This window comes from Rosa chinensis, chromosome 2, assembly GCF_002994745.2.
Source record: "Rosa chinensis cultivar Old Blush chromosome 2, RchiOBHm-V2, whole genome shotgun sequence".
NCBI classification, from domain to species: Eukaryota; Viridiplantae; Streptophyta; class Magnoliopsida; order Rosales; family Rosaceae; genus Rosa; species Rosa chinensis.
In genome coordinates this window covers 74,765,169-74,777,976 of record NC_037089.1, presented here as the reverse complement: position 1 = coordinate 74,777,976, position 12,808 = coordinate 74,765,169, and the positions used below count along the sequence as shown (strand labels likewise).

The following is a 12,808-nucleotide window of genomic DNA, read 5'->3' as shown; positions in this document are numbered from 1 at the left end:
GTTGACTTTTTTTTTCAATGGACAAAATTATTAGAAATGACTCTCTAAATTTTGCCTTAGGCCTCACTTTATCACGGGATGGCCTGTCCACATGATCCAAATAATTCTAAAGAGGGGTCTTGAATCCCATAACTGAGAATTCATCTCAGTGAGCCCTAACTCAATCCGATCCCTAAAGCATAAGTGACCGTTATGTTCCAATGGTAATATTCTTTAAAAAATATATAAATTCTGGACTCAGGTTTGGGCCTATTTAATGAATTGGATTAGTACTAAAACCGGGTTAAAACCACTTATGGCCTGCTTTAGTCTAAATAGAAAATATATTTTATTTTCCAGAAAATAGATTTCATAGTATGGTTTTCTGAATCAAAACAAAAACGCATGATATGTGTTTTATGAAATTCCTAAGCTCTGCTACCATTTGTTAAATCTACATGATGCAACAAACAACATACATCAATAACCAAGATCAACTCATATAACAACATATCAAGATCAATTAAACCAGCAGCACAAAATCCATATGAATCTGCAGAATACCTTTCCTAGTGGAACTAGGACTCCACCTGGATCAATGGCACTTTGAATCCCTGCAGAAACAACTTGACCAAGGTTAGACATCTTGAGCAACTGGAATGAGGATGAATAGCAGGAGAACTGGAGCTAGAAGCCTTCTGTATGTCGACACCAAAAGCTTCAGAATGGGGCTAAACTATATGCTAAAAATCGGTGGTGAATACAGGGACTTTGCTCCCTATATATATTGGCCAAAACCACGAGTTGGACTCATCCCATAAGGAGTCCAACACTGCTTCATGTTTATCTAGATAGGAGACTTAGAATTTATCACAAATACTTGATGTAATATAGGTTGATTACTAATGAGTTTCCTACTTCTATTGAGAGATATACAACTCAATAGATAACCAGAATTAGAGTTATATTCATGTACTTCTTGTTATTTACATAGGATTAAATCAATTGGTTTTATCTCAATGTGATTCAGATGCTAAGTCCACATATTCTAACATCCCTCCCTGGACAAAGTAAAACAATATCATTACATTCTCATGCACACATCAACAGTTATATTTTCGACCAATTAGGGTCGGGTTGTTGTGAAGGTTTCTCCTTGTAATTTACGTTTTCTTATCAAAAAAAAAAAAACTACGCAGTTGTTGGCTTAGGTTGCCATTATCAATATATTCATAGACTAGGAAAAGACAACCCTAAACACAATAGCCGATCAAGCGCACCTGACAAAACATATTGCATTCCAGCATACACAGGAAAACTTATCTTGCTGTAACATTGTGTTTCTTAATGCAGCTGTCATTTTAGAAATTACACAAAATAATATCAATACTCATATCCAACCTCTGGTTCCAGACGCACTAGCTAGGCCTAATTACTTGCAACCTGATAAAATTTGTTGTGTTTCTCATATATGGCTCCAAAAGCTTAATTTTGTAGGAATAAGGATGCGATCAGCTCCCCACCATTGAGAGACTGAAATGCACAGATTCTAACTCAGGTTATTTATTGTAACACCATGACAAAGTTTATTGCATACTCAAGGTACCCAGTCCATACTATGCTAACAGAGTAACAGACAGGAGAGTTTCCTTCAAAAGCCTTCTAGAAATAGACGCGCAAAATCTATTCTAGATTCCAGCATTTCTTTGAAAGAAATTGTGCTAATAATAAAATATTTATATATCAGTTATCGAAAAAGAAAACATCTATTACTAGATGATGAAGGAATTATATACGTGTCATCAGTTAGAAAGATAAGTTCATTATATTCAGCTGAACTTATATACATGCTCATCAATTCTCCTATGTATGAAGTTATTTTATATATTCAGTTGTCTTTTATAAAGTAGTTTCTGGTGTTGGACCTTATACTACGATAAGTACGTATATCCTATACAGATGCTAGTTACTTGATTATTGTTAAAACAGTAATGCACATTGGTGCTTTCTAAAGCTTTCACTAGTAATGTAGGTTAGTCTAGAATTGTACAGATCATGGTAGTTACTTGATTATTGTTAAAACAGTAAGTCCATTTCTAAAACTTTCTCTAGTAATGTAGGTTAGTCTAGAATTAATTGTACAGATCTAGCTAGAACAAGGACTGGAATGATCTTGTATTACCTACTGCTAGTGAGTTCTAGAATTATAACTTAATGTGTGGTTAACAATTAACCACGTGAGGAAGGTCGGTGAAGCTAAGTCGGTGGACTTGTTCTATAAATAAGTATGAAGACATGGGCAATGTAATTAATTATCAAGTCCTCTGTTTTTGAAAAACCCCCCCTCTGTTTCTAAAAGTCTTAGCTCTGTCCTAAACCTAGTCGTAAACACTAACCGCCTTTACTCTCTAAAATCTAACAATTATATTATCAAAAAGTTCCCCCTTCTTACATATATAAAAGGATTACACAGTAGCTAGTTCCATTCAAATGCATGCAGCTGGACTAGCAAATTAATATTACTCAGACTTCATTTGGTTGAAGGAAAAGAGGAAAGGAAGGATTAAAAAGAGAGGGAAATATGGAAGATTAATTATGGCTCCATGTGATTTGGTTGATCATGGAAGAAGTGAAAGATGAGGAAGCAAACCATTGGCCCATCTCAGAGGAGTAACTTTTCCTTCATTGGCAAGAAATAACAAGAATATAAGAGCACCATGCCCTTTATCCCATGTCTATTTCAAGTTTTTGACACCTTTTGTCTTCCTCCCAAAAAAAAATAATGAAGAAGAAGAAGAAGAAGAAAACAAAGAGTGTAATTCTTTGTAGTGACCAGCTTGCACAAAACTGGAGAAGCTATGCTCGTACAGGCCTTGTATGACACTGAAGACAAAGCAAATCATTTACAAACTCTTTAACTTGGTACATTTGTGCGCAACTAAGAATAGCACAAAAGAACATAGGTCTGCCAAAATATGCGAACCAGAGTTGGCGGAACAGAAGGTTGTTAACAAAAGTTCGAGAAGATAATCAGCCTTGCCATCGAAATTTGGCTGCTCAAAGACGCCGATATCGCTGTTCTCCATCAAGAACTTGTTTCTGTTTCGGTTTGAAACCCTAAATTTCAGAGAAGGAGCGGGAGGGATGGGAAGTAGTCCCCTTGTTTCTTTATAGAGGACGATGAGTTATGCCGACAAAATTGTTTGCTATTTAGGCCTGTAATCTGTAAAATGGGCCGGCCTGATTTTATTTGTTTTAACTGATCAGATTACCTGAACCGGAATTGATGCAATTATTTTTGCATGAGGTCTGACAGATCGTCCTATAAGAAGAAAACCGCACAATCTCATCGTCCTATCTACCACTTCAGGGCAGCGTATGTAACTTTTACCTCTTCATTGATACTTTAATGATATTATGTATGTACAGTTTACAAAAGACTCACAGTGCTCGATTACGTGTCTGTACAATGTCTATGATATCTTAGATTCGTAATGTTCAAAGAAACTTACTATAAACACAAACAGCATTTTGCATCAGATTCTACCTTCCTGACATTAGATTGACAAGAGATTGATTTTCGTAGAAGGATCCGACATCCCAATCCTCAGTTGATGAAGAAAGTGTCATTAACGCAACAACAATAGATCGCATACTTGGTCGCAAGTCTTTATTCTCATGCACGCATGCTTTGGCAAGTTGGGCCATCTGCAGAGAAAACCACCACAGCTATTTCAGAACTGATATCTAACGATAAACCGTAATGTGCTTTTCTCTAAGAATATTTCACCTTGCGGACTGATTCAAGTGGATAGTTGTCCCCAAGCCTAGGGTCAACCACTTTTTGGAGCTCTTCTCTTGGATCGGGCTGATTAAGGACTTCCTCGAACTGTGGAAGTAAAATAAAATAGAATTATGGACATGTGGTTACTCAGAGACTGTTGCCAAATGAAAGATAAACTATAGAAGCTAAATTGGCTTTATTTTGTAGGACAGGGAAACCAACCAAACCAACAAGGCCCCTTGATTCTGCTCCAGAAGCATTTGCCCTCACAACTGCTTCCTTGGCAGAGATTAGTTCATAAAGGACGACTCCAAAGGCATATACATCTACTTTGGGAGAAACTTCGCCATACTGAGCATATCTGCATGAATGCATAGTAGAAGTTAATTCATATACAACTATAACTGAAGTTTTCCTCTTTTTCTTTGGCCCAGGCTCGAAACTAAGGCCTTCTGCTGAATTCTACAATCTTTAGCACAACTCAAGCATAGAAAGATAAGTCTCAGAGAAGAAGATTACTGCTCATAGAGGACGCAATAGAATGAGGAAACTCTACTAATGGGGAATCAAACCCAAACCATGGGCCTTACCCTTCCACTAAACCCTCGGGGGCGAAAGGGTTTGTTAATTATGCAAATTCATTTAAAATAATATTAATAATAATATTTAAGAAATAAATAAATAAAATAAAAACACCACTTTCAAGGGAAGCAAAATGGAGCTTGAACAAGTTAAGCATTTCCACAATCAAGATTCAGATATAGATAGCTAAAAACCTCTGATGACATTCGAAAAACTAGAAATTGATCTTCTATTTGGACTAAAACTATAGATATTTATCTATTTCAAATTTCTACTATGCAATGGCCCTTTAGCTATCAGCTTATTAGTCAGGGGATGATGGGTAGAAACCTAGGAAATTAGAATAGCCACTTGTTGAGCTCATAATAGGTCCTTCTAGCATATAAAGGAAATCTGTTATTGCTAAAGCTTTCTAGTTATGTGACAGATTAAATGATGGAAAAAATCAAGATAAAAAAAATATATATCTTACTCTGGTGGCATGTATCCAAATGTCCCCACAAGACGCGTGGGGAGTGATGAACTTCCAACTTCAGTCAGTTTAGTCAATCCAAAATCTGCAACCTGCAACAGAAAAAGAGAGAGATTACAGTGCAATTGTAAGAATAAGCTTCAAAAGGACCATAATGGCAATACAGGCACTAAAGTAACCTTTGCATGGTAGTTCTTGTCTATTAATATATTGGCTGACTTTATGTCACGGTGGATATAAACAGGAACAGTATGCTCATGAATGTATTCAAGACCTCTTGCTGAATCCAGGGCAATCTGCACTCTATTAGACCATGATATTGGGTCCCTCCCTGGATAAAGTTAAAACAGTATCAGTACCATTCTTCTGCATACACCAGCAAGTATCTCCTCATAATGCAGAATCTAACCTGAACCGCGCAGATGTTGGCTTAAATTGCCATTTTCAATGTATTCATATACGAGAAAAAGGGATCCCTCAACACAATAACCAATCAAGCGCACCTGTATTGAACGTCTAGAAGATTAGAAATAATTACACGTCTTAGAGACCAGTTATACAGAGTAGTACTGTAATACTTCACGGGGAAGATTATATCTAGTCGTAGTCATAATTTTAATATTCTAAATTGAAAAAAAAAAAAAAGGCATTTCTATATTCTAAAATAAATAATGGTAAAATGCAAACCATATTGCATCTATCTTTTATATAGTAAAAACTAAAAACCTTATAATCATTCTAGATACTATAAAAATAAAATTCTTCACTCATATGTAACCTCTGAAGTCTGATCAGAACCCCCGGTCTTACATGCAATCTGAAAATGTTTGTTTGTTTTTTAGTGCTTCAAAAGCTTAAGTTGTTAGAATGTGAGCTCAAATGTGGGATTCAACTTGTATTGGGAGATTGCAAGAGCTGAGATTCTAATAATGATCGCCTGTTTTTAATACTATGATGAAGTTTACTGGACTGCCATAGTTAAAGAAAATTTAAGCTACAAGGATGTGAGCCAACTAGGCCTGTGAGCTCAAATGTGGGATTCAACTTATATTGGGAGATTGCAAGAGCTGAGATTCTAATAATGATCTCCTGTTTTTAATACTATGATAAAGTTTACTGTGTTGGTTTCTCATTGCTCCAAAAGCTTAAGTTGGGATGATGTGAGATCAACGTATAGAATTCAACCTATATAGGGAAATTGCATTCGGAGATTCTAAACTGAGGATCTTTAATCCACTGCAGCACTATGCTAACAGATAAAAATATTTCCAGAAATAGACATAAAAAAAAACTCTCCTAGTTGATTCCAGCAATTCTTTGAAAATTCTGAAACAGTACTTGTATTATAGTTATCAGCACCAATTACTACGCGATGAACTCATATGCATGTCATCATTTGGAGGGAGAAGTTCATTACCAGATTCAAGTGATGTACACGAGTCAAAACGTTTAATTCGGCAAGAAATTCTTTTGATGCTTGCATATCCATCTTCTTGATTGCAGCTTTCTGCATAGAGAGAATTATAAGGGTGGAACTTCTAGGAGAGAAATAAATGATCACAGACAAATGAAAACAACCTGGCCTGGTAATAATAAGAGCATAAGTTCCTTAATAGCACTAAAAATCTCAGAGCTAGAAAAATAGAAAATAGTAAAGAAAACAGACCTCGCCTCTCAGCTCGGCATAGTAAACAGCCCCAAAACCACCTTGTCCAATCTTATTAGCCAGACTGAAGTCATCAGTAGCCCTGGAAAGTTCTTCAAAAGAGAACTCCACTGATTTGTCCACGGTAATGCCTGTTGGGCCTCTAGAAGCACTGTTGGTTTCAGTAGATTTATCTGGGATAATTCCAAGGGCTAGACCGAGGAACATCAATCAGTCATGTCAAATATCAATTTGATAGGAGAGTGTAAGAGATAGAACTGGTAACATAAAATGAATTTGTTTCAATATGTGCGCAATTAAGGGAGGAACATATGGAGCAGTTAGATGAAACTTTTGAATGACAGCTCTTAAAAATAAAAGACACAAGAATTTTCTACAGGACTGATTAAATGGGATTTTCAAGAGAACATTTACAGAATCCCAGGTAGTATGAAAGGCACAGATCAGTGGCACTGAAACTACACACACAAAAAAGTTACGAATTTGTTCTACACGAATGAGCCACTAATATTTGAAAAGCAACTGTCTTTTTTTATTACACTTCTGAAAAGGAAATATGGGGAATGACGCAAACATAAGACCCTCTGTTATTTGCAGAAAAGGGGGACGAGAAAACAAATTGAAAGAAACTGAGAAGGATAACATTGTAAAGCAAGGGCCATAGTCAGCTACTCTGACTGGTGCTTCTGCACAGAACTAATGTTAAAAGCTACTTGATTAATCCAAAGAATCAATGAAGAACACTATCATTCACAATATATAAAAAAATAAACAAGGAGAAGGAGTAAGTGACGTACAGCGCCCATTTTGAGAAGATTGTTCAGATGTTGGTAACAGTGCAGTTGTGTCCACCTTCTTCTTTCGGTAAAATCCAAAATATACAAAACCAGCCACTAACAGCACTCCAGCAATTACTCCAACAATTATGCCAGCAATGGCTCCACCTGCCAGTCCTGCTTATACAGACACAAAAATTGAGCTCAAATTACTGTTGATTGCTGAGTCAACCCTTACACATTGGCATTGGATATCAGACCAACTTTTGGAGAAGGTCATACCAGCTGAACTGCAAAAGGGACAAAAGAAAGATTAATGGCAGTTGTAAAAGGCTCAATTGGGAAAGAAGACATAAATTTGGTTCAGAGAACATGAGGATTGAGGAGTTAGTAGAAGATACCTTTGCTTCAAAGGCACATAGCTTCCATTTTGATCTACAAGATAAAGAGAAAACTTAAAGTGAGAATACTGAGGCCTCTCTAAAACGGGATTGAAATTAGTGTTCATAAATAGCCACAATCACTTCCTATCAAATTAACTCTTCAAGATACTGGATTTATTACCATGAAGGCCACTTAGAAAAACATATAGCAGAAACAACTCAACATTTGCAGTAGCATTTACGCAGTCTATAAAGGAAAATGAATCATCACAATGAAACCAAATGAAAATTAATCTAGAAACCTTATTACTAATCGACTTAAAACCATACATTTAGTGCTTTAATGTTTGCTTTGTAAGTTCAACACATCAATTCCAAGATGCCCTACGGATCCAGAGCCACAAGAATAGCATTACACCCCCCACCGCACTTCATTACCCTCCCATGATAGTGTATCCGGCACCCTCAAAATTTCGGTGAAATTTCTATTAGATTTCTTAACGTCATCCTGAATCCTATTGCCCTATCTGATTTTCAATTTCACAAATTCGTGCCTCACTCTAATTACCACATTACTATTGGAATCTGGATTCAAGAATCTCAATTTACTATAAAATGCCTCTGTGCCATAATCAAATCAGTAGTCAACTCATTTTACCAAATCTGGAGATTCATTATATGCTTCAAACGCAGGCATCAAAATTTCAAAACTCAAACAACTCAAATCCTAACCAACTTTGGCCCAAATAAAAAGTAAAAGCTCACACCTTTGCCTGGAATATACACATAGCCACTCCCCTGGCTAAAGTTCACACCCGGATTGTACTCCTGCAGCAAACTCGGATCCAGATTCTCCGTCTGAGCAATCGAAGCCAAACTGTCTCCGGGCAGAAGTGGGTACGTGATAAACAACCCATAGTCCTCGGAAACCGCGCTATTCCCACACGAACAGTTGACCACCACATTCAGCTTCGTATTCGTATCGGGTATGTTATTCGCAGGGTACTCATTGAACCACGCCATGGCATCCGCCGTGGTCAGGTTGGCATAGTACTCAGTCGCAACCCTTTCGTACGTGTCGCCGGAGACGACGTCGTACTCGAACACGTGGCCCAGAAACGAACTATTTATGCAGCCACAGCTGAACGGAACATTGAACCTCGTCCCAGTTTGAACACTGTCCTTGTTCGGCACCGTCGCTTTGTTGTAGCTGACGATGATGTCGGCGGTGGTGTTCATTACCGTTCCGACGAAGGTGAGATTGGCGTCCGCCCACATGGAATAAGAACCCAAAGCATCGCAGCTTTTGCTACTACTGCACTGGGACTCTGCTCCAGAACAAAGGCACAACACAACAAACAACACACATCCAATCCGGAACTTCATCTGGGTCGATCCAAAACTCGAAACCATCAACTGGGTTTGCTGGTTCCAGAGAGAAAGACGAATGCTTTTCGGTGGGTTTTTTTGGACCGTGGACTGATGACTAGCTAGAGTTGAATTATTGGACCAGCTGGTAAGAGTTGATTAAGGATTTGTTTAAAGAACTAATTTAGAGGGTTTAACTTGTCGTGCATTACGTCTGCGGCTGCCCAACAGTAAAAAAGCCTAAAGGCTAAGCCTTCCCGCGGTTTTGGGTTGATTTCTCTCTGCCAGAACTGGGACCGGGTCATGGAGATGGAGAACATTCCAATTTACAGCGACGCCCGTACGTCCAATGACATCCCAAGACGACATTTCTGGGATTGTCGTCTATCGGAGAGTCTTTTCGATTTCGTTGTCGTATAGAATGCAGAAGCCAGAGATGTTTTGACATGAATGATTAGAGTAATACATGGGGTACTCTATTTATACATAATAATGTATTGTCTACTAACAGCGATCAAGTTTACCCGTTGGGTCACTAGATCACTCACTATTCACTGTATTTTAGTGTTAATTTCACCCTCTGGGTCACGAGCACAGTGTATTTCGTGCCCTGGGTCACCTTGTACAGTGTTCTGGGTCACCATGGTGACCTGCACAGTGTATTTAGTGCCCTAGGTCACGAGCACAGTGTATTTCGTGACCCAGAGAATGAAAATATACACTAAAAAGCAGTGAATAGTAGGTGACCCGGTGACCTAGCGGGTGAACTTGCTCTAACAGACTCCAAAGTTCAAACCTTCACTATCTATGTAGTAGATTAGGACACTATTCTCTTGTGGAAATTGTATAGCTATCAATGTTTTGACAGAACGATGCGTTTGTCGTTTGTTTAATTTTAATCGACTAGTGACAAGTTTTCAACTGTGTAGTCTAAAATTTTGGCAAGTATTGTCCGCTAATAGAGACCAAACAGAGTTTCTAGAATTTCATGGAAATGAAAGAAATCGAGTCATGAAATTGTCCCTTACATATTAAAAGTTAGATAAAGCACCGATCACATGAACATGCAATTGTAGGGTGGTCCAAAAAATCTGTCTCGAACAGACTCATTGGACACAAACGACTAGGAGCCGTGACACTGAAAAAATTTGTGGACAAACTAGAGAAGAAGACCCGCAACAAAATCAAATAGATTGAAAAGAAATGGTCCAGCTCCAGGCTGCTACCTCTGCCTCATAATTGCTAGCTAACTATATGGAAATAATTCAAGAAATTTATTACCACATTACTATTGCAATCTGGATTCAAGCATCTCAATTTAATATAAAATGCTTCTATGCCATAATCATATCAGTACTCAATTCATTTTTGCCAAATCTGCAGATTCATTACATACTTCAAACGCAGGCATCAAAATTTTAAGACTCAAACAACTCAAATAGTCAAATGAAACTTTGGCCTCCAAAAAAAAGCTCATACCTTTGCCCGGAATGTACACGTAACCACTCCCTCCGCTAAAGTTCACACCCGGATTATAATCCTGCAGCAAATTCTGATCCAGATTCTCCGTCTGAGCAATCGAAGCCAAACTGTCTCCGGGCAGAAGTGGGTACGTGATAAACAACCCATAGTCCTCGGAAACCGCGCTATTCCCACACGAACAGTTGACCACCACATTCAGCTTCGCATTATCGGGTATGTCAATCTCAGAATACTCATTGAACCACGCCATAGCATCCGCCGTGGTCAGGTTGGCATAGTACAAACTCGCAACCTTTTCGTACGTGTCGCCTTTGACGACGTCGTACTCGAACACGTGGCCCAGAAACGAACCATTTATGCAGCCACAGCTGAACGGAACATTGACCCTCGTCCCGGATTGAACACTGTCCTTGTTCGGCAATTTGTTAACACTGGTGATGATGGCGTCGCTGGTGTTCATTAACGTTCCAGTGAAGGTGAGATTGGTGCCCTGCCATAAGTAATAAGAACCCAAAGCATCGCAGCTTTGGCTACTACCGCACTGGGAATTTGCTCCAGAACAAAGACACAACACAACAAACAACACACATCCAATCCGGAACTTCATCTGGGTCGATTCAAAACTCGAAACCATCAACTGGGTTGCTGGTTCTAGAGACAAAGATGAATGCTTTTACGTGGGTTTTTTGGACCATGGAGTGGTGACTATTCTGGGGTTATAGTCTGCAATTATTGAATTAGGTGATAAGAAGTGATTAAGGATTTGTTTAAAGAATTAATCAGAGGGTTTAATTTGTCGTACATTACGTCTGCGGCTGCCCAACAGTAAAAAAGGCTAAAGGGCTAAACCTTCAAGCGGTTTTGAGTTGATTTCTTCCACCGGAACAGAGACTGGGTCATGGAGATGGAGAACATTACAGCAATGCCTGTCCAATGAGATCCCAAAACGACAATTCTGGGACTGTCGTCTACCGGAGAATTTTTCGATTTCGTTGTCGTATAGAATGCAGAAGCCGGAGATGTTTTGCTGGATATAATGACATGAATGATTAGAGTAATTCATGGTGGCCTGTACGTAATGTACTGTCTAATAGCAGCCTATAACAGACTTCAAAGTCCAAACCTTCCCTATGTATGTATTGGAATTAGGAAGCTCTCTGTCTTTGTACAGGTAAGGTAAGATGAAAAAGAAAGTGTGTTAAACGACAAAACGATACGCTTATCGTTTTTTCAATTTTAATCGACTAGTGGCAAATTTTCAATTGTAGTCTAAAGTTTTGGCGAGTATTGTTCATTAATAGAGTTTCTAGATTCGTTTCATGAAAATGAAAGAAATCAAGTCATGAAATTGTCCCTAATGTCTTAAAAATCGGATAAAACATTACTCGCATGAACACGTAATTGTAGAACGGTCCAAAAAATATGTATCGGAGAGACTCATTGGACACGAACGACTACGAGCCGTGACTTTGAAAAAAATTATGGTCCAGCTCCAGCTTGCGACGTCCGCCTGCATAATTGCTAGCTAACTATATGGAAATAATTCAAGAAATTTATTTCCAAGTAGTTTTGGATAAGTTGTTTGTATTGGGCCAAACAGGCTTCTTATGCCCACATAATTTTTGCATTTTCAAGCCCAATTTTTGTATTGGGCCAAACCTGCTGGCCAGTCCACTTGTTTTTTACCTCTCTTCCTTTCACTTCCTAGTTCCTAGCATTGATAGGAACTTTATTCTTTCCCAGTACTTGTCTAGAGTCTAAAGTCTAAACCAAAGTTACCTAGAGCGGAAAAGCCAAGGTTACTTAATAGCTGAATTAGACTTATATTAGACTTAAATCATGCTTGGAGTCATCACTAATGCTCAAATCATGTTCAAAAACTTCAAACAAACTTTTTAAATTAATAAATTTTTGTAAGTTTTCTATTAAACTCGAATGATGTTCAAAAGTCTTTTATAACCTTAATTTACTTGTCTTTTTTCTTCCTCCTATTGATAGAATCCGGGAGGATGAGAACGAAGACATGGGTGGGTGTCATTTAATTAGTGGAACTGTGGAACTAAGCAAACAGAAGGCTCCTACATAAAACATAAAATGGTTGTTTTATAGAAAATAAATGCAACCTTTTTCATACCGGCCATTACAATAATAAAAAGAAATTTCCTATATCCAACTGAATATAAAATGATTAATAACTTAATGACACTGCTGGCATCAACATGAAAAAGACTTGAGAAATGAAGATGGAGAATATGATGGTGGGAGTGGGTTGACCAAATTGATCGAGGTCTCCATTGTGGCGTTCATATTGAAAAG

General features: G+C 38.1%; 1 protein-coding gene across 2 annotated transcripts; it reads right to left on the bottom strand.

Annotated features, from left to right (window-relative positions):
• Positions 1 to 3,356: 3,356 nt before the first annotated feature.
• On the bottom strand, positions 3,357 to 11,634 carry LOC112187135 (chitin elicitor receptor kinase 1). 2 transcript variants are annotated; one of them, XM_024325792.2, is made up of 12 exons: positions 10,490 to 11,634; positions 7,661 to 7,694; positions 7,542 to 7,549; positions 7,281 to 7,436; positions 6,484 to 6,674; positions 6,235 to 6,324; positions 5,227 to 5,320; positions 4,997 to 5,148; positions 4,818 to 4,909; positions 3,986 to 4,124; positions 3,770 to 3,868; positions 3,357 to 3,687 (listed from the first exon to the last, which is right to left on the bottom strand). In XM_024325792.2, the coding sequence occupies exons 1-12, from the start codon at positions 11,124 to 11,126 to the stop codon at positions 3,523 to 3,525; spliced, it is 1,857 nt and encodes a 618-aa protein (XP_024181560.1). In that variant the 5' UTR covers positions 11,127 to 11,634; the 3' UTR covers positions 3,357 to 3,522. The 2 variants fall into 2 exon arrangements, with proteins under 2 accessions (XP_024181560.1, XP_024181559.1); XM_024325791.2 differs by lacking the exon at positions 10,490 to 11,634 and adding an exon at positions 8,410 to 9,263.
• Positions 11,635 to 12,808: the final 1,174 nt, after the last annotated feature.

Excerpts from the sequence above, each read along its gene's own strand:
- LOC112187135 (XM_024325791.2), bottom strand. The coding sequence starts at position 9,055 with ATGGTTTCGAGTTTTGGATCGACCCAGATGAAGTTCCGGATTGGATGT. Across the intron at positions 6,675-7,280 it reads ATCTTCTCAAAATGGGCGCT|CCCTTGGAATTATCCCAGAT; the intron begins GTACGTCACTTA and ends TCCTCGGTCTAG. Across the intron at positions 4,125-4,817 it reads TTTGGATACATGCCACCAGA|ATATGCTCAGTATGGCGAAG; the intron begins GTAAGATATATA and ends GCATTCATGCAG.